Consider the following 20184-nt stretch of genomic DNA (forward strand, 5'->3'; position numbering starts at 1 on the left):
GAACCAAAGGTCCCCTGCTTAACCGGAAGTACGTCATGATGAAAGGGACGCAAAAGGGACGTTTTCAAAAGGGGCAGTTACGAGAATATCGCCCCAGGTGACACCAGGAGGTCAAGGGTGATTGAAGTAACTGAAAGTCTGTCTATAACCCCCCCCCCCCCCCTTTCCTTGTTCCTTATTTTTGACACATGCTGAGGTGTACAAAGATGTTATGCACGGCAGTTATGTGTTTCCCTACTACAGTTGTAATGGGTCCCTGCAAAGTGTTGCTTGACCTGGTTTCGGTGGTGGAGTTGGCGGTGCATGCGTAATTTTTCTTGTCACAGCCTCTGCCAGTCTGGTTTCCTGTTTTGACACTTGGCAGACTGGGGTGCCAGCAGTGATGTAGGGTAACCGCACTCATCTTTTTGTGCCCTGCTCTTTCCACGTGGTCTGTTTGTCAGTCGCATAAAGAGTTGTCGCAGCCCGGGCTACTACATCTGCTGATCAGGCATGTTAGTCTGTCAATACACCATATTTACTTGTGCCATACACATGTTATTATATTATTTCTTTTTTTTTTTTACAAAAATTGATGTGCAGTTAAGTGCTGCAATTATCACGCAGGAAAATTTTTGGAATTTTTTGTGGGGGGTATTGCAAAAAAATATATGGGGGCGTGGGGGGTACTGTAAAGCACTGTTGGGTGTCCTTTTAGCACTGCTGACAATGACTGCTAATGACCGACAACCTAGTACAGTGGCGCCCCGATAATACGGCTTTCAAGGGACCACGTGAAAGCACTGTACGACTAGGGTGTTGCCTGACTGGGGTGTGGGTAAATTTCTGACATATAGTAGGTGGTCTCACGAGACAGGTGGGCGAAGAAATTATTTGCACTACTATATTTATATCGTTCTTGCGTGATTTGCGAACCTTTAGCTAAAATCCAAAGTTAAAAAAAATAATAATAAACGCCTATTTTGTGACCCCGCCAGACAAGCACCGCGCGCTACCCGACCTCCGCGCCATCCAGCAGGCCCGCATCTCCTGCCCGTGAGATCAGGCCAACGCGGTCGAGCAAATGGACAGTGGAAAAGGCGAGCATGAAAGTGCCAAGGCCGAGTGAAACAAACGGTAGGGCCAGGCAGCGATGTGAAAACACCGAAAAAGAAAGGAGCGGAGCTAGAGTGCCATTTTGAAAGACACTAAGCAGAGAGGCAGAGAGGGGGAGAAAGAGAGTGTCATGAAAGGATGCAACTTGGATCGAGCGGGCGGGGAAAGTGGGTGTTCGGTCATCGCCCTGGGGTTGCGTTGTATGTGTTTTCGCATTCGTTGGCGGCTCGATGGTAGCTTCAGATTCACGGTCCGTCAGCCACCTGAACTTATTTATTTATTTATTGGAGTACCCTCAGGGCCCGAAGGGCATTGCAGAGGGGGTGGGTACAACATTTCATAAAACACAAAGGGCTTATCGCGGTTGGCAGGTTGGTGTACTGCTGCCGTGTGGGGCGTCAAAGGTTAGCTCCCGCTCACAAGTACCCACTGGCCCGCCTGCAGACCTTTGCACATCAGCAGCGTTGAATGGGGGTTAAGAATAAAGAAGGTCGGTACGAGGCGGCAAAGTGGTATAAAATGTGGGGAAAACGCAGCTTTACCTGCGTCAGGGTCCGTTGTATGAAGCGGACCATGTGCAGCCGAGTGTCATATCATCGGGGTTTTTATTGTTTCTACGGGGAGTTTACTGGGGCTGCGGTGTACAGAGTGGGTCGTCATAAGTCCGGGCAACGCATCAGCGTGGCTCAGCAGTACTCTCCTCCCCCGCAGACCAGGTGAAGCTGCTGGACCTGGAAGGGCGGCTCAAGTCCAGCGAAGTCCAGCCGGCCGAGCTGCACTTTGACTTCGCCGTCGAGTACATCGGTGAGTGGCCATGGAGGGGGGGTGGGGGGGCTAAGGCTGGTGAACAATTTGTACTCTGGAAGTCGCCTGCACGTAAAACTTTCACATGTCTTGTGGAATTGTTGTGGGAAAGTAGTTGCATTGATAACAGAGGTTAGGTTTCATTGGTGTATTCGAAGAGCTGTGGTCAAGTATGTGTCCATTTCAAATTGCAGAGGAAGGGGGGGGGGGGGGGGGGGCGGTGAGGGAGGGACCTGCCGTGGTGGCTAAGTCAGTGGCTAAGGCGTTGTGCTGCTGAGCACGAGGTCGCGGGTTTGTTTCCCACTTGCGGCGGCCGATTTTGTGATGGAGGCGAAAAGCAAAAACGCCCGTGGGCATGAGATTTGGGCGCATGTTAAAGATCCCCTGCAGGTGGTCAAAATTAATCCGGAGCCCTCCACTAGGGCATGCCTCATCGCCTGCGTTGTGTCGGCGCGTTAAACCCTACAATCAATCAATAAAATTATAGAGGGGGGCACCTCCGAGAATAATAAGATCCATCCCCTGTGGATTCACCAAATTCTAGTTGGGGTCGATATCGTAACAGCTGTTGTTCCCAGGTACTGTGTTGATGGCTATGGCTGTAGCCTCTGCCTCTCAGCTTTCAACTCCTCTGGGGGGAAAAGCCGCAATGTAGTTTTTCATAATAGTGTGAGGGAAGTTGCGGGAAAACCGTCTGTAGCTGAGGCAGACCCAGCAAACCTCACATTCGGAGCTGAAGAAGGCCAGGGTGGCAGGGCACAATGGTATAGGAAGCTGCACCATTATTTTACACGGCTGAAACAGCCTTCAAGTCATCCGGCGACGTGCCTGCCAAGGTGGCCACTCTTTTTATGGATGTGTCGGGCTCGCATTCTAAGCAGGCTTGTCCTTCCCTCCCTCATCGCAAATATTGTGCATTATAATTTTCGTCAGTACTGTCAGCACTGTGTGATTATAAGTAGGGGTGTGCGAATACTCGAATATTCGAACACAAATCGAATATCTACTATTCGGCTTCTCGAATGTTCGAGTGGAGTTTCCAGATATTCCCGGCTTTGCAAAAGCGAGAGATGTGGGCGCACGTTAACGTACTGCTGCTACACCACCTGCTCGGCAAGTTTCATCCAAACCACACTTTCGACGAGCGTGCCTTGCAGAGGCCATAAATTTTATCCCGCTGCACGAAGTACTGTGAGGTTGCGCCAATAAGACCTTTTTTTTTCGAGCCGTAGCCATTGACTCTGGCCGCCATTTTGAATTCTGCGACCAGATGCTTAGATGTTAGGGCAGCTTCCGGTAAAGACCGCCACCGTTTTGACAACGGTTGTGGCAGCTTTTAGTGCGGTTGGTGCATGGTTGCTGCGTGTTTACTTGCTGTGTGTGCCAAAGTGGCTCGCAATTCTTCACCCTGTGTGCATGTGTGAGAGCAGCAGTGCTGGCGTGTGACCCCTCCTCCTCCTCCTCCTCCTCCTCCTCCTCCTCCTCCTCCTCCTCCTCCTCCTCTCTTCCTCTCGTTCTTCCCCTCTCTTCTGTTCCCGCCTTGGCAGTGTGCCTGACGGACAGCGTGCTGGCGTTCCACAAGCACGGCATGCAGGGCCGCAGCTTCCTCAACAACGAGGTCGTCCAGGAGATCAGCGACCCCACCCGCATCTTCCGCGTCCTCGGATCAGACAGGTAATGACTCCTACTCCTCCGCTCTCCCCCCCTCCCCCTTCCCCAAAGGTTTCAGGGGGGGAGACAAGCACAGAGGACAACACCCTCGTCTTTAACACAGGTTTCGTACTCATAGCCTTATCTTGCCTCAGCCGAAAAACATTTGAAGAAAACTATTGAGTCATTCTGAAGTCTTGATGACCATATATTTTGACCTGAACGTTTTTTGTGACAAGTTTGAGAGGTAACCAGTTCAAGTTGAACTCAGTGTTATTGCGCACTGTACAACAGGCTGGTCTGCTGGTAGCCAGCATGATTGCTGCGTACGCACTGACCGAACGGGAGACACAGTTAAGGGTACTTAATCGTGAGGTCTAGTAATTCCTGGTAGTGGTATCTCAGGCCGACTGACCAGAAGTGCAGAAGGTGCCCCAACTGCGGGAGCTGAGCCACACTACTGTGTTTAACCCCCTCTCTCTCTCTCTCCACCTCTGCCTCTTACTGAAATTTTTGACGTTTCTGGGTGTTCGGTGCTAAATATCCAAGCCCCTTTTCCCATGTATGATTATTTCTGAGTTTAATCTTTCTTTGGATTTGGCAAGTGTGGGTGGCGAAGACGCTTGCAAGCAGGGGCTGAGGTTGAACACGAAGGAGTTTGATAAGCCAGCACACTGGAGTGTTGGTTCACCATTCAGTGAGCTGAAAAGACTTCAAACGCGGTGCTTACTGTGGCCACCTTCCCCTCTACAGGGCCAGCTTAGCAATTGCGCTGCACAGAGCCGCAAGGGAAGCTGCTCGTGTGAAACCGAACAGTGTAGCTCCGGTGTTGTGGGAAAACCTACAGTTGTCACGAAAATGCAGCCCTAGAACACGGCATGAAAGCGGGCGCGTAATCGTGGAGGAATTTCAGTGACATTGCAGTTGGCGTTCTGTGAGTAAAGTTGCTGCACAAGAATGCATTAAGGAAGGTGAAGTTTAGCCCATTGTTTGCATTACACTCTGACTGGGGAACTTTAATGAGAATTTGTACGTTCCCAGAAACCGTGTTAACTGTGGTCGTACCGTCAAGGTTCTACTGTACTGTCAGGTGTCTATAAAAAGCATTTCTCTTGCTTGTGAGACAACACGGACAGTTATGTCCTGCCTTTACAAGAGCAGGCAAGGTTTACAAACTTGAGCATTTGTGATTTATAGGTACAGTGGAACCCCGATACTACGACTCTCAAAGGACCCGTGAAAGCGTCGTATGATCAGGGTATGGCTAAATGCCGGCTTAGTAGACGGTTTCACACAAGGGTTGGCTAAGAACTTATATTAAATAACATGTTTAGCACGTTCTCACATGATTTGCGAACCTTTAGCTGGAATGCCAAGTTTCTAAAAAAAAAGAACGCCTATTTTGTGCCTCCATTCCTTCCACGGTGTCCGAGCTAGCTTTGAGAGACACTGAGAAGCAAAGAGTATCATGAATGGAGGAAACTTGGATCGAGCAGGCCAGGAAGGCTGGTCTCGGGTTGCGTTGTATGCGTTTTCACAGGTTACACTGTACCTTTTTTTTCCCCTCAATTCCTTTTTTTTTATATATATATATATAAATAATGTGTAAAAAAAAGTGAGTGTTGTGTTATACAGCTAATGAAGTGGTGTAAATGACAGTCAGTTTCAGTGCATTGCATCCAGGCTCAGCTGCCCATTTCTTACCGTTTTCTGTGCCGGTTTTAACCCGCTTTCCCATTAATGCCGCCTCATTTCTTCTCGGTGGTGCTGTTTTTGTTTTTGGCTGTGCCTTCTTTGGTTCTGAACTGGTTTCCCGCACGTTCTTCTCCTTTTCCCCCTCTCCCCCTTTTTTGTTTCTCCCCCTCCCCTCCCCTCGCACGTGCTCAGTGCAAAGTATTTCGGCTTCACGGCAGCCGACCCAACCTGCGAGCAGGCGGAAAGGTCAGTGGTCATCATCCCGCACGTTGGGTTTGCTTCTTCTTCTCAAAAAAGCAGGTACCGTTGGCGGTATAGCATGACGAAAAGCACAAACACCATCAAACCTTGTGAACGGCTTTTCCGTTCTTCAAAAAGTGCTGAATAGAAACTGGATGTCTTGCTGCTGAAAACTGGCTTAGTGGCCCACTTAAGGGGGGGGGGACACTGCTCTCAAAACAGCTTCCTTTATTAATTGTGAAGTAACTTCTGTGAAACTTGTCAGTGTTGCTGCTTTTTTTCCCACTGATTTCGAATATGTCGTTACTTTTCGAATGTGCCATTACAACTGGTCAATTAGTTGTCAAGATACATGGAGATAATTCGCCATTTTCGGAGGAACAATAGACACAACAGTGTTGGTCATGAAACTGTAATCTTTACATTTTACAATACTGTGAATCTTGGTGAGTGCAATAAAATAATCGGTTTTTTGATGCACCGCTTGGAACTAATTTTACAGCTCATTAAACTTCGGTGTTTGAAATCAGTACTTAAAATGCTTCTTTGCCACTGGTGCCACCAAAGTTCAATGAGCTGTAAAATTAGTTGCGCGCGGTGCGTCAAAAACTCAATTATCTTGTTGCACTCACCAGGGTTGATAGTATCGGAAAATATGAAGATTACAGTCTTGGACCAACACTGCTTTGCCCATTGTTCCTCCAGAAATGCAGGGGTGATCCAGCTGCGCCATTTGCGCCATTTTGCTACAATTGTACTCTCCTGCGCCCTGCTGCGCCCAGTGGTGTTTTACTTGCGCCAAATGCTCCGAACCGCTTGCTTTCGGCCGAGAGTTGTCCCCTAAAACCAGCTGAAGCGAGCGACGATCATTCTCCCGCTAACCAGCGCCATGGTTCCTAGGTTGGCAACATGGAGGAAGCGGTGCGCTCGATTATTCGGTTGCCCCAGCAGAGCTCCGCTCATGGTGCAGCCACAGTGCAGCAATAGTGCAGCCACGGTGCCACTTCGGAGCAGAGAAGTGGCGTGGACGGCGTGGACCACAACGGAGTGATTTCCCGCGCTGCTGCAAACAAGCATAATGACATTACTTCATGTGTATCGCTTGTAGAAAACCAGCGAAGGACGTTCGGCCACTCGTGACAAGATGGACAAACGTGAGTCTATTCTTTTCTGCGCTCGCGGCGAATCTTTTTATTACTGTGCGGCCTTATATTTAGGGCTAGTGAAGTGAGTAGCGCTAGCCAAAACTGCATAAGCGTAAGTTAAAACAACGTGCCGTTGAAGATTTTCGCAGCGGGTTTCTTTTTGTTTTTTCATTGCGCGTTACGGTAGTGAAAATAAAGCCCCTTCATACTGCTCTCGTCCGCCGCCGGAGTGGCCGGGAACGTTATGGAGGGGCTGTAAGTGAAACGAGACACTTCCGACATTGCCGGTGATACGCATGCAGCCGCAAATAATGTATAATTGATGTTAAACGGTTAGATGTCACTTTTCTGCGCTTTCGCTTAGAGCGCAGGAGCTTCTTTCTGGTGAATGTGTATCAGCGCGGTGTTCAAATGCTGCGCTTAAGTCTAGTGAAGTGCATTCGTTCTCTTGCGTCGCATTGACGGCCTTTCATAAGTGTATATCCGCTAGTTTAATTAGTGATTCCACGAGTGCCCTTTTTTGGGGCAACAGGCAAGAAGCGCCATCGTGTCCTGGGTGCACATATTCTCCGTGGTGCTAACGGCGGAAGCTTGTCAGCGAAGCAGAATCGGCACCGACGTGCTATGCAGTGAAGCTGAATATAGAACAACTTCAGGCCTCGTTGCGAACGATATTTATGACTTTTTTTTGGCTTCTTGACAAAAAAATACGCGGTTTGTCTCTAAATAAATTTCACCGTCGTATTATACGGTCGTAATGAAGCATGTTGTACAAGCTTCACCACATATTTCGGCAGGCGTAGTTCTGTTATAAAGCACATTTTTGTTATTATAAAATGTGGTTCTTCGGTGAGACCGCACTTGCTTAACCAGTAAGCTACTTTAATCACTGCTGTGCAGTACATCGTGAATTGCCTTTTGTTGTTTGTACCTGATATTCGGAGTGAGGAAAAGCCACATTTTTTCGCACTTTTCAAACATTTCTGAAAAGGCTGTAGGCCACGAAAATGGCTGGTAAATCCGGTATTGTTGAAATATCAAATATCAAAGGATCTATCTTCGTTCAGTTTTTTTTTCTTCTTCAAAGCCTACTCTTGCCTGTTATGATGACAAATAATTCCTGTTGCTGAAAATTGACTCTTATCAAAGCTTTCTCCTTTCTTTCTAGGCCGGAGCACCAAGTTTAACACATCTGTGCTTAATGAAGTCGACTCCAACAACGACCCCATTAGTCTGTGGTGCAAAAGTGGTACCAGGAGTACAGAGGCCTTTTGCATCCTGTGCAACTGCACAATTTCTTGCACGCAGCATGGAGCAACAGCAGTGAAGCGCCATGCCGGAATGAAAAAGCACATTGAAACGGCGGCAAGACACAGAGACAAGGATGGAAAGCTTCTTCCACCCAAGTTGGTGCAGGGCACGTTAGATTTCTCCCACGGGTCCATTGGTTCATCGCTTGAAGATCAAGTATGCAAAGCAGAAGCAATGTTTGCCTTGTCTGTTGTTTCGAAGTCGATCCCTTTTTCATGGGGAGACACAGCAACTGAAATGTACCACTGCATGTTTGCAGACAGTGAGATTGCTAAAAGGTTTAGCTGCGGAAGGGTGAAGCTGTCTCGTGTTGTATCTGATGGTCTCGGCCCATATTTTAAAGCACAGGTGGTAGGTGAGCTGTGCCAGCCAAATGTGTACTACTCTCTCATGATCGACGAAACACCAAAGCCCGAGCAGAGGGTCCAGCAACTGGATGTTCTTGTACGGTACTTTTCCAACAACCAACAACAAGTCGTCGTAGAACACGTGCAGTCGTTCAACCTAGGACGTGCCACTGCTGAAGTAATTGTCAGCTGCGTAGAAGAGGCTATGACGGACCTGCCGAAGCAAGGGTTCATCTGTTTCTTTAGCGACGGGCCCAATGTTATGAAAAGTGTCAAGAACAAGCTTCAAAAGCAAGTGGCCCCCCTCTTAGTTGACGTGGGCAACTGCAATTTGCACAAAGTGCACAACGCCTTCGCAAAAGGCTTGGATGCATTTGGCGTGGATGTTGAAGAAGTAGTGAGAAACATTTATTACTACTTTAAGGGGGCTGTTCGTGCTGAAGCACTTAAAGACTGCCAGGAATCGTTGGGAATCGCGTGTCATGTATTTCTCCGGCATGTCTCAAATCGTTGGCTCACTCTTCAAGATTCCCTGTGCCGTGTTGAGGAGCAATTTGAAGCACTTCGTACCTACTTTCTCAAGGGCCCCGCATCAAGACAGCGAGTAGACACTCAAAGCCTTCATAACAAGCTTGTGGGAGCATTTTCGGAGAAACAGCTTCATGCTAAAGTGCTGTTTTTGAAGAACTGTGCACAACTTTTCACTGGATTTCAGACGCTATTCCAGAAACAAGAGCCTCTCTTGCACATACTCCATGCTGAGCTAGTTGGTTTAGTTCAGCGAGTTTTGAGTCGGTTTTTGCGTTGTGAGGCATTTGCAGACAAAAGCGCTGAGGAACTGAGGAAGCTCGACGTGACCAATCCGGCCCTTTGGAAAGCAAAGCCAGAAGTCGGTGTGGACACTGAACAGGCTATGCTTGAGTGGGATTCAAGTGAAAAGAAGCGGTTCCGTCTTGGGGCCCGCGCTTTCTACGTGGCCTGCTCCAAGGATCTTCTGCAAAAGCTGCCATTTGACAATCAAGTACTCCGACATGTCAGCCTCCTGAGCTTGCAGCCTACAAATGTTGAGGCCGAAGTACGATCGCTGAAGTACCTTGCCTCGCAGCTTCCACACGTGATCAAGAATGAAGAAGTGGCGTCTTTAACTGACGAGTGGCACATGCTTAAATGCGATTCCAGTAACAGCCTGCAGCCAGAGGAAAGTGAACGAATCGATTCTCGTTGGGCCAGAATATTCCAGCTGAAGTCTGGTGCAGGTTTGCAAAAGTACCCATTGTTGTCGAAGCTTGTAAAAGCTCTTCTGTGTTTGCCACATGGCAACGCAGATTGTGAGAGAGGTTTTAGTGAAAATAAGCATTTGTGTGAAGGCCGCTACTCATTATGCCTTGCAAGCATTAACGGACTGCGCCAAACAAAGACGTACCTTCGCAGGTATGATGGTAATGCCACAAAGGTGCCGTTGACGCCAGAACTTCTGCGGAGTGTAAGGAAATCCAGAGCCCGATATACAGAGAGGACTGCGAGTGCAGAGCAATCTGCATGCAGGAAAAGGCCTGGAAGCACGGAGACTGGTGCTGATGTTGGTGATGAAAAGCGGCTCAGGAGGAATTTGGAAGAAAAGGTGATCTCATGCCGTGCGTTGCTGAAAAGGGCTGAAGACATCATTTCATCAGGGCTAAATTCCAAAAGCCTGGAACAAGTGGAAGCTGGGCAGGCTTTATTAGCAGAAGGAAACTCTGCCTTGAGCCAGACCCTCTCTGAGCTGGATGAACTTAATAAGAAGGCAAGCAAGAAGCAATAGTATGGTGTGATGTGTGTGAAGTGCAATATTTTCTGTCTAAATATTGTCGAGCCGGACCCTCCAAGCTGGATGAACTGAACGAAACAGGAAGTAAGAAGCAACAAATCAGTGCAATATGTTTGAGATCGTGGAATATTTTTATTGCAAATAAAATGGACACCCTTTGGGTATCAGTAAGTTTTTGTAAAGATTACTTGCTGTTTTTTTTTAAGTTAAGGAAACGCTTGTCATCTGCTTCACTTGCAGTGGTGTGCAAAGGCTGTGGGGGCACAAATTTTTGGTGCTTCAGAGTCTACAACTGTGGAAAAGTAATTAGCGTTGCCTGAATGGTTGCCAAGCTTCTTTATGTTCATATAAGTGAAGCTGCAACATAAGTTTTGTGCTGCTCCAAAGCTGCTCCAAAATCAAGCTCTGATACAATAGTGCTCCAAAATAAGATTTTTTCAGCTCCAAAAATTGCTCCAATAGTTCGAATGGCTGGATCACCCCTGGAAATGGCTAATTATATCTAATTATCTTGACAACTAATTGACTTACTCAAAAAATAATGGCATGTTGGAAATCAGTGTACAAACAGCAGCAAGCCTGGCAAGTTTCACAGAGTGAACTTACAGTTAAAGGAGCCTGTTTTAAGAGCCGTGTCCGTCATTAAGGTTTACAGAAGTATGGAGGCAGAAAGTGCAGCCATTACCTGTGCAAGTATAGTAATGCCAGACATGCGTGGTCAAGACGGGGGCTAACAATGCATCTAACTGCAGTGCTAATTGGTCTTTGGTGTAACAGCCGCACGAACCGGTATTCAGGACAGCCATCTAAAAACGGTCCTGTCACGACTGCACAGATAAGCAAAAAATGAGCAGCTCTACAGTTAGTCCGCATTTCTTGTCAAATTAGTCGAAATTTCTACCAAAAGCAGGCGCCAGTGGAGAGCAAAATACGTGTGACGCAAAGAAGATAAAACCTGGTTGTGCGTGCATCTTTTTTCTCTTCAGCTGAGACAAGCAGTGCACGTGTTCTCTTTTCATGTGCTTGTTATTAAAGGGTTTTTCATCTTGCATCCTTTTACAGCTGTGCGGTCAGGCAAGTTATTTCTGACATTTCACTAACTACGCGAAATGCGACTGAAGTAGGAGTGGCTTGAAAGAGTGACCTTTAGAGCTCATTCTTTTTTTCAGTTACATCTGCTTTAGTCCACAGTGGTTGGGTAGAACTCAAAGTCAAAGGAAAAAGGCATCTTCAGTGTCCGTTCTTGCTAAGGTGAAACTTTTTGACAAGTTACATTGACTTAAATGCTTCAGCCTAGCACTAAATTCACCAGGTATAACAATTCGTTGCTTTTGTTGTCAAGTTCTACATTGCAAGACTGCTGCTGCTGGTGCTGCTGCTGCTGCTGCTGTTTCGTTCTCTCCATTTATGTTTTTTTTCTGCAGCAACGCTTTATTTTCGTGAACAGTTCCCATTGTTCCATTCAGACTTGCTTATTGAATTTCAGTAGAAAAGAAGGTTTCGTTCAACTCACACAAATATGTGCGCATGGTGTCTTAACGCAAAGTGTTGGTTTTTCAACCTGGCCGTTGGAAATTGATGCACACTTTGCGCAAGTTACTCATGCAGTTAGCACGCTCACTTGAAAAGCTTTCAACAACTGCTGTTTTCGTTGTCCTTACATTACCATCTGATTTGAACCACTTGCTTGCCATGCTTCTCTTTTTAAAAGGTTTTTTTTTTTTTTCTAAATAAAATAACTTGTGCAATCCCTTGATCAGGCAAAACTTAATAAATCACAAAAATGTTTCTCTTGCACCATTCTTTTTTTTTTTTTTTTTTTGATATGGTGCCAGGGGCTCTAAGTGAGGCACTCACTGACTACAAGTGCGGCATTACGGATATTGTGGGTGTGCGTGTCCTCGATATAAACATGGCACGAAGGAAAACTAATTTAGCTGTCAAGCAGGGAAGCATAAAATGATGCTGCAAATGAGTTCGGTGTTGTATTAGTAGTTATGTGGGAGGTGGTCATTAAAGAAAGTACCTGGAAGTTTTTTATTCTTTTGTCTCGGGCTTTAGAAGGAGACCAAGTTACGATCTGTCTGCCAATCCACAGAATGGGCCGTTAAATGACACGGAAACGTTGCAGCCATTAATCAGAATTCTATAAATTCACTTCAAATGCTGGGCATCATTTTTGTTGCTGGTAAAAACCCGTGTTTTGTACATCATTTTGTTTCGGCACACATTCAGGCAAGAAACAGTGAGAGAGAGTTTTGCACTACTTGCGAATTTGGTGGGTGCCTTGTTTGAGGTCACAAATATTTTGTGGAAACAAGAAGCAGCTTTTGAAATAATTTAACCATGGCAAACATTTGTGCAGAAAAGTGCAAATGAGTGCAGAAAAAGCAGCTCGGGATGCGGTCTAGGCTTTCTTAGTAGGTGCAACGGACTTGCACTGATGGGAATGATTGTCGACTGCTGTCAACAACAAGTACACGAAGTGTAAATCGCTCAATCATTCGAGCGGGCGGCGAGATACGGTAAAAAAAATTTGCCATTTACGTTAGTTGAAGTATGTGTATGAAAAACCAGAAGCAATTTAGGCTCACTTACTGGGTGGATCTGTTGTGGAGTGTTTTAGGTGGGAGAGTTGGCGTTTATGGTTCGTTTAAATTGCAGGATCGTCGTACTGGAGAGCAGGGCGACAGATACGCCGACGGGACCCTGCAACATCTACATCCTCGCCGGGCACGAGAACAGCTACTAGGAAGGACCGAAGCGGCCCTCTACACGTGCCATCTTCCCGAGGAAGTTCGAGTGCAACGATTATTGACGAAGCAGCTGAAATGAAGGTGCTTCTACCAGCGTTCTGTCTTCTCGTCGAGCCGAATGACGACGGGTGTTGTGCTTGTGCGTCCGCTCCAACTGCAACTGTGACCACTGCTCAAGCATCGGGCGTCGTCTGCTGCGACTGCGGGGATGTCTTCTTGTGCGAGCTCTACCGTCGTCCTAGTGTGTGCGCAGCGAGCGATGAAGCCGATGATGGCTGTCTTTTGTGACGTGACCAAACGAATGTGTGTGGGGTGAAACTTGCGAGCGGTTTAGTCACTTACTCCTCCCCGAATGGATTACCCGGCGGCCACGTTTTGAGGGGGGAAAAGGCCACCAGTTTGACGTGTGCTTCTACAGGGCGAAAGTCGCGTCGTCTGCCGCCAGCGAAGCCGTCTGCTCGGCTGTGACACGAGTCTGTTGTCTGCTCTGCGTCAATACAACTCAGACGTCGGGGCAGCGTTCGCACTCTTGCTACTTGTATTCTCCTCTTTATTTCTGCTTTATTATTTCCTTTTTTTTTTTTTTTGCAACGAGCTGTACAGATGGAGTGACCGTTTTCAGCCCCTCTCGTGATTCCTTTGCCCACCCCTCTATTGTCCCGCCTCTGTAGCTGCTGTGCATCGACGATACTTTGGTATTTATTTGTGTACATATATCCAAGCGTGGACTCTTGTATAGACAAATGAGTGGACTCCCTCTGTCGAGTGTGTGCACAAGATTTGATGTGGGGTCAGCCTCTGTGGAGAGAGAGGTCTGTGAGCGCCGTATCTAGGGTTTGTGCCGATATATCTCAAATTGTCGTTCCTTATTTTTTTACCGTCGGTGAAAGTCGCCAGACGAGCTCAGTGCGGTGCGGCTTGTATCTTGGTTTCCTACGAACGTGACGTTATGATAATGATCTTACCTTATTCGCCACGGTGTACGTCATGTCAGAGGAAAATTTTGCATCTGATCCAAAACTTGCGATCTTATAGCGTTAGTTTTTTAGCTTGCAAGATGATTTTGTATTGGTATTATGCTTTAGGATAACATTTTGGAATGTCGTACAATGCAATTGGGACAATATCGGAGCAACGTAAGGTGCTTAGTCTTTTCGACGTCCAGTAGCAACATCCATTTCCTTTTTTTACCTATGTGATAGCACCCTTATTTTGGGTGTGCTCGAACATGGCTTGTCATATACTAGCACTGGAATCACTTCTGCCATCAGTTTGTTTACCTAGCTTCTTTAGATGAAAAATATGGCACTAATCACTGCGGAGAGCAGTAAATTAAGATTCTTCGAGGTGCAGCATACTTTATTAAGGAATGATTAATACTACTCTTTCTTATTTTACTGCAGTGCCACAAATCTTCATTCTCCCAATCCTGTAGCAACTACCAAGAAAGATTAATATCTTTGGGCAAAATTGTATTTCTGTGCGACCTTTCAAATGTTTAGATTCTAGATATATGTACTGAGCTGAAACGGACTGCCTTGTCTCTGCGGTGAATGTAAGCAATGGAATCATAGTTTTTAGCTTATTGGGCAGATGGTGAGGTGTTTTTTTATCGATAATTTTACATGTGTGACCACACAAATATTAGGTTTTATCTCTTTGTGTGGTGAAATGAGTTGCATTAAAAACAAGCATTTGAAGTCCACCTTTAAACCAGCTCAGTTAAAGACAGTAACCTGTAAGGCTTGCAAGGAACAATTTTGGAGGTCATCAGACAGCCATGGGCTTTTGATCCCAGACTTTCAGCTCATTTGTACCAACATTGTGCAGTTGCTTTTTTTTTTCCTCTTATGCATGACGTTGCATTGGCTTTGCCAGTCCTCAAAAAAACATTGGCTAAAATCAAGTGATGGGGGCTTTGGCGAACATGGTTGCGGATTACCTCTTTGTGTACTCAATTTCTTGTTTGCTGTTATTGCGATGGAAATCACGCAATTACTCTTTCCTGTAATGGTCAGGGCTAGGTCTGGGCGGTCAGCTGTAGTGTTTAGCCAAAAATGTCTCCTTGAAAAAAGCAGCAGTTGAGGGAACGAAAAGTGTCCAGAAATGTTGGAATGACCGCTGAGGTCTACACAAACCCACAACTTGCTGCTCACATATCTAGGCCTTCATTATTTTTATAAGCTCAGAGGTCTTAAAACTTTTTTGAGCTCCACAGAAGTGTTCTATCACGCCGTGCTTTACTGCTGGTATTGCGTACGGTACACAGAGCGAAAGGTAAAAGATTTGTGGGTGGAAAGTTGGAGGAAAGGCTTGACTGAACTGTTCAAACGAAGGCAATAGTGGTTTGCTCTAACTAGAGACATCCTTGAGTTGGCTGTAACATTTCTTTGCTTAACGAAAGCCTTTTGGACTGGAAAACATTAGAGGGAGATTTTCATACCCACTATAGTATTAAGAACTGTTGAATCGTAAACTAAACTTTGTTTTCACAATATGGCAGGATTAAGAAGAACGTAATTTTCAAGGGTTATGCGACTAACAGCTGACTTACAAGCAAGTCCGAATCTGTGTTGCTCATGATGTGTGGTTTTTTGGTTTGTCATGAGCCATTGCTAAGATAAGAGCCTCAGATGTAGATAAAAGATGGCTTGTTCCCTTATTGTGTTGATTTGCTCTTCGTTGCAGTACAGTTCTTGCATTGCGCAGTTGAGCGCACATTTTTGTCAGTTGCAAGCATCACTGTTCACTTTGTGGCTTCTGGTTAAGGTTGGCGGTGGTTGAGATGTTAGGAATGGCGCCTGATCGGATCGATAGTGGGGTGAGGCTCTTCAAAGTGCAGTATGGCTGCCGTGGTTGACCGCTGCTTTACCAAGAATACCAGGAAGAAGAAGAAGCAAGCTTTACCAAGAATACCACCAATACCAACCAAGAATACTTTACAAAGAATACCCACAATGCTGCAGCATGCACGACCACCAATTTACAGTCCAGCTTGTGATTTCACCTTAGGCAGACATTGTTGGGGCGTTACAAAAGGGCAAGCGAAAGGCCAGAAATGAAATTTGGGCAGGTTGGCTAATGCCGCACTTGGTAAGCCTGTTGCCACCACTTGAGCTAGGAATGCGTGACACGGTTGAGCTAAACTCTTAAATTGGAAGCTCTGATACAAGGTTTGTTGTTTGTGGCAGCTCGCATAGCAAACTCTAGCAGAGAAATTGGTTCGCGTAAGAAGTCACATAAGAAAGTTTGGTTGTGTGGCTAAAACATCAGCTGAGAGTCGATTATTTCTTGGGTTTAAGCGTAGTTGCGAGCCCCTCCCCTGACTCTGAGAGGCAGTTCGCATATGTGAAAAACCAAACACCCTGTTAGGAATAATTACACAACCGGGGAATCCCTCGAGCTAATATTTTTATAATTCAACAATGTTCCTGGCTGGGCAAAGTAGTTTGCGGGTCTTGCCGTTTTGTGGCTTAAAGCGCGTGGTATAGCACAAATTTCACTTGAGCCAGTGAAAATTACGAGCCTTAGGATGGGGAGGTTGTTCGCTGTTAAAAAATTGATAGTTCTTTTTAAATCACTGGCAATTTCCTCTCAAATTGGCTGTGCAGATAGTCAATGGACATTGAAAAGGCAGGTTTCAGTGCCATGGTCACCTTGAAGCTAATACACAGAGAGAGTCGAGTGACAGCAACCACAAAAACAGTCTCTATTTTTTGTGGACCCGTGTATTTAGATATCACGAAGATGAATTCAAATAACTGTATAAACTATTCTTGTGCCAGATTCATTTATTTTTCAGGGTTGTGTTAAGAGCTGTTTCGGCTTAGTTTTTAGGGTGTTCTAAGAGATAGTAGAGGCAATCCTATGCATAATTTGTAGCCAGAAATATCTCTCCCACTCCAGCTATAAGGCGTAGAACTGAGGCTATTTGAAAATGTGGATTCGTGGAAATATTTTTGATGGAGCAATGCATAGCTCACTGTACTTCTCTTTATTTCACAATTGCCAAAACGAGCTTCACCTTGTGGTTCTTGTAGCGCTACTGCTTTCTTGAGGTTACTGCAAATCACGGTAGCTTCTTTGTAGACTTGTGTTCCTATCAACGCGCTGTTAAAACTCCGTGTAAATAGTGAACAAATTTTACGTAGAGAATAGTTTGGCGGTGTTGTCAGTGTCGCATGTAGTGAGCAGTTCGAATCGGGGAGCGTGCTTAGGGGCGTGATAGAAAAAAGTGTCTTTGTGGCGTCAGCATTGTGCCAGCCGGTCTGTCTAGCCTTCAGAGTCTCAAGGTCTGTGTAGTGCAAGATACCTGGTTTTAACTCTTCACTTCAGACTTTGAGATTAAGTGCGGTTAAATTTGCGCCATCGCTGAATTCAACACATTGTGGCTAGAGGAAGAGCATAGGGTATCTTATCTTTTTTTAAAAACACTTGAAGTGACTTCACAAAGCTCTGCACTGTGACAGATTTACGTGCAAACTTTGACTCGCAAACTGGCCCGAAGTACCTGTGGCGTAAGAAATGAAAAGAAAGGCAGTGAAAGTCAAGGTTTTTGGAAGTTGCACTGACTGTTACATTGATTACCTGCTTTACAAGGTACTACATACCACTAAGCACTGTTGCTTTCCCAATTGATTTCACCCCACACATGAAAGATGAAGTTGTCCTTCGACGACCAGTCCCCTTAGTATATACTCTTGCTAAAAGTGATTGGTTTAGTGTGGGAAACGTGTCTGGGGATGACTGTTTTGGTGGTGTACATATTGTAATAAAGTGCAAAAGACAGGGAAGCGATTACTCTTGGCGTCCCTGTAGTCAAAATGTGACTCGCGTTTGTCACATTACTGCGAAAGTATTTCTTTTAGCTGGCAGGAAGTGACGCCCATTTTGGAAATAATTTACGTAATTTTCGGTAGTTTGTGCCAGCTATTTCAGGCCTAAGCTACGCTGCTTTGATTTGCAAAAGTGACAACTTGTAGAATTTGAGATTGCCTGGCTGATTGGAGCTATTTAGCCTACAGGCGAAATGTGTAAAAGGCAGTCTAAGTTTGCTGTCTGACGTCGTTATTGTTAGCCCTTGAGGAAGAGAAGCTCAGTGATTAACAACACCCGCTGTTTGTGTGGCACCTGCAAATGCAGTCAGGCCAATTATTGGTATCCATTGTCCATGAGGTGTCCTTTCTGTGCTTCCTGAATGCTTTCACATTTAGTACGCTTTGATTATTTGAATGAAACCAGACCGCTAAAATCCAACAGAAGCGACCTGCGTCATTTGCACACATGAGTGCATTCGTTGCTTACTAGAAGCTTTTTCAAATCTTCTACTATTGCATATTCAAACTCTGTAAGTGGCTTGTACTAATTGGCAATAATGATATTCAAACATTCATAGATTATAGTTAGATTCAAGGGATGGTGTTGTCACGATCTTGTTAGTGATGCAAAGTGTGGTTTGATTTTTTGTATGCCAATCGTTGCCTAGAGCGTGACACTACCTGTATGCTGTTTCTTTTATTGGACTAGATCAGTACACTGCTTACATGTAAAGTTTTTTTTGTGCAAAGCCCCATATGTTCACCATTGGGCCGAGGCATACGTGTGATACAACTGACACATTGGACCAAAATTACGCGTACTTCTAGGCTGATGCGGAGCTGTGGTTCTGTATATTCTCTTGCGTGCCAGCAGGGCAGTCAAGGGCCTTCTGCTGCAAGCTTTGTTACGGGCAAGAACCCCTGCTTACAAATTGGCATTGCCCGGGGTCGAATGTGGTGGGAGAACAGAATTTCTTTGAGCATTTTTAAGTGTGCACTGTGACTTGTTTGGTGATGCAGACATGTGGCGACGTTGCTGTAGGTATACTCCTTTTTTTACTCCTTCGGTTCTCGACAAAGGATTGCGATGTCGGGGAACAGTGTTTGTTTGGCGTGGACCTGTCTATAGTGGACGTGTGTACAGTTTGATAGCTGTGATGGTAGACTCTATTGACACCTCTGATCCCCCTTTCATGGTTCTCTTTGCGTTTTAGCCCCCGCGTCGGTGTGAGGGGCGCGAGGGGTGTAATAAAGGAGGAGGAGTGAAAGGTGAAGTTAACCGAAGCGGCTGTCTGTGCTGTCTTTCCTTTGTTCCCTGTTCTCTGCTGTCCGCCATTTGGCTGCCCTTCTTTCAGGCGAGGCAGCATGCGGCCTGGCAAGTGGCATTGTCCCATGCCATTGCTTCAGCATCATTCGAAGTGACGGGCGATATGATTGATTCTGATTGTAAGGTTTAATGCGCCGATGCTACACAGGCGATGAGGGGCGCCGTAGTGGAGGGCTCCAGATTAATTTTGACCACCTGAGGGGGATCTTTATCGTGCGCCGAAATCTCGTACACACGGGCGTTTTTGCTTTTCGCCTCCGTCAGAAAAGCGGCCGCCGCGGCCGGGAATCGAACCCGCGTCCTCGTGCTCAGCTGCACAACGCCTTAGCCACTGAGCCACCGCGGCGGGTGACGGGCGATATGACCCGACGACGTGAAGAACGATTAATTGAAAGCTCTCTTACTAGTGGAGCACTAGTCGCTACTGGAAGGTGGTGCATAAGCTTGCACAGTGTGCAACACACTTGTCTAGAGAGTGACTTACTCAACTGGCAAGGACACCTGCTGACAGCATATCGAAGTACTGCCACGGTTTTCTCGCCCGGTCATCTCTTGGTTTCCCAGACTAGGGAACCACTCCTACTTTATGGCTCATTAAAGTTTCGCACTACTACTACTAAATTCATTTAGACCAAGACAGCAGAAGGCTGCCAGTAAAAAGAGCCGTTTTATGCACAGTTGTATTGCATATCTTCCAACTTTCACGTTTGACGAATGTCTACAGGGTCTTGCAAAGATAAACAACCATGTGAAAAATTTGTTCCTGAGCAAACTGCTTTAAGGTTCACACTGAAACTGTACGTGAAAATAGCATTTTGTGGGCTATTTTGTTTGACACCAAGAACGGCAGCACCATCATAGCCGCCTACGAACAAAATAAAATTGATTTGCACGGATGGAGGAGCTAGCAGCCATCTTAGACTTCGTGACCAGCTCGGAAATGCTGCACCACCTGCGACATTCAGAAGATGCGAGAAGCCAACCCAGCAAAAAGAGGAAGCTGAATTCAGTGGCGAGTAAAAAATCTCAGTAGACAAATTATAAAAAGAAACGGAACACATTTCCACCCAGTGTGAAATCTGCTGAAACAGGAGGCCTGTGGCTTGTCTTGTCTTGGCTCAAACATCAACGGGTGCTCGACCGAGGGCAGCTGCTCCGTCCCCGGGAAAATTGTACTGTTCACGCAGGAA

The 20184-nt window shown here is 46.1% G+C and overlaps 2 protein-coding genes across 19 annotated transcripts in view; both read left to right on the forward strand.

Moving 5' to 3' along the window:
* Nucleotides 1-18951, forward strand: part of Hppy (MAP4K3-like protein hppy) — a 228952-nt gene extending 210001 nt beyond the window's left edge. For all 18 annotated transcript variants that reach the window (XM_077694882.1, XM_077694885.1, XM_077694881.1 and 15 more), the window contains 4 exons: nt 1807-1899; nt 3447-3573; nt 5437-5490; nt 12759-18951. In XM_077694882.1, the coding sequence (XP_077551008.1) occupies nt 1807-1899; nt 3447-3573; nt 5437-5490; nt 12759-12846 (362 nt within the window). In that variant the 3' untranslated portion in view covers nt 12847-18951. The remainder of the gene's footprint in view (nt 1-1806; nt 1900-3446; nt 3574-5436; nt 5491-12758) is intronic.
* LOC144164376 (uncharacterized) lies at nt 6196-10600 on the forward strand. The gene is made up of 2 exons (XM_077694899.1): nt 6196-6638; nt 7798-10600. The coding sequence occupies exons 1-2, from the start codon at nt 6629-6631 to the stop codon at nt 10086-10088; spliced, it is 2301 nt and encodes a 766-aa protein (XP_077551025.1). The 5' UTR covers nt 6196-6628; the 3' UTR covers nt 10089-10600.
* Nucleotides 18952-20184: the final 1233 nt, after the last annotated feature.

Source organism: Haemaphysalis longicornis, unplaced genomic scaffold (assembly GCF_048455015.1).
Source record: "Haemaphysalis longicornis isolate Haplotype H1 unplaced genomic scaffold, Haemaphysalis longicornis Haplotype H1 scaffold_13, whole genome shotgun sequence".
NCBI classification, from domain to species: Eukaryota; Metazoa; Arthropoda; class Arachnida; order Ixodida; family Ixodidae; genus Haemaphysalis; species Haemaphysalis longicornis.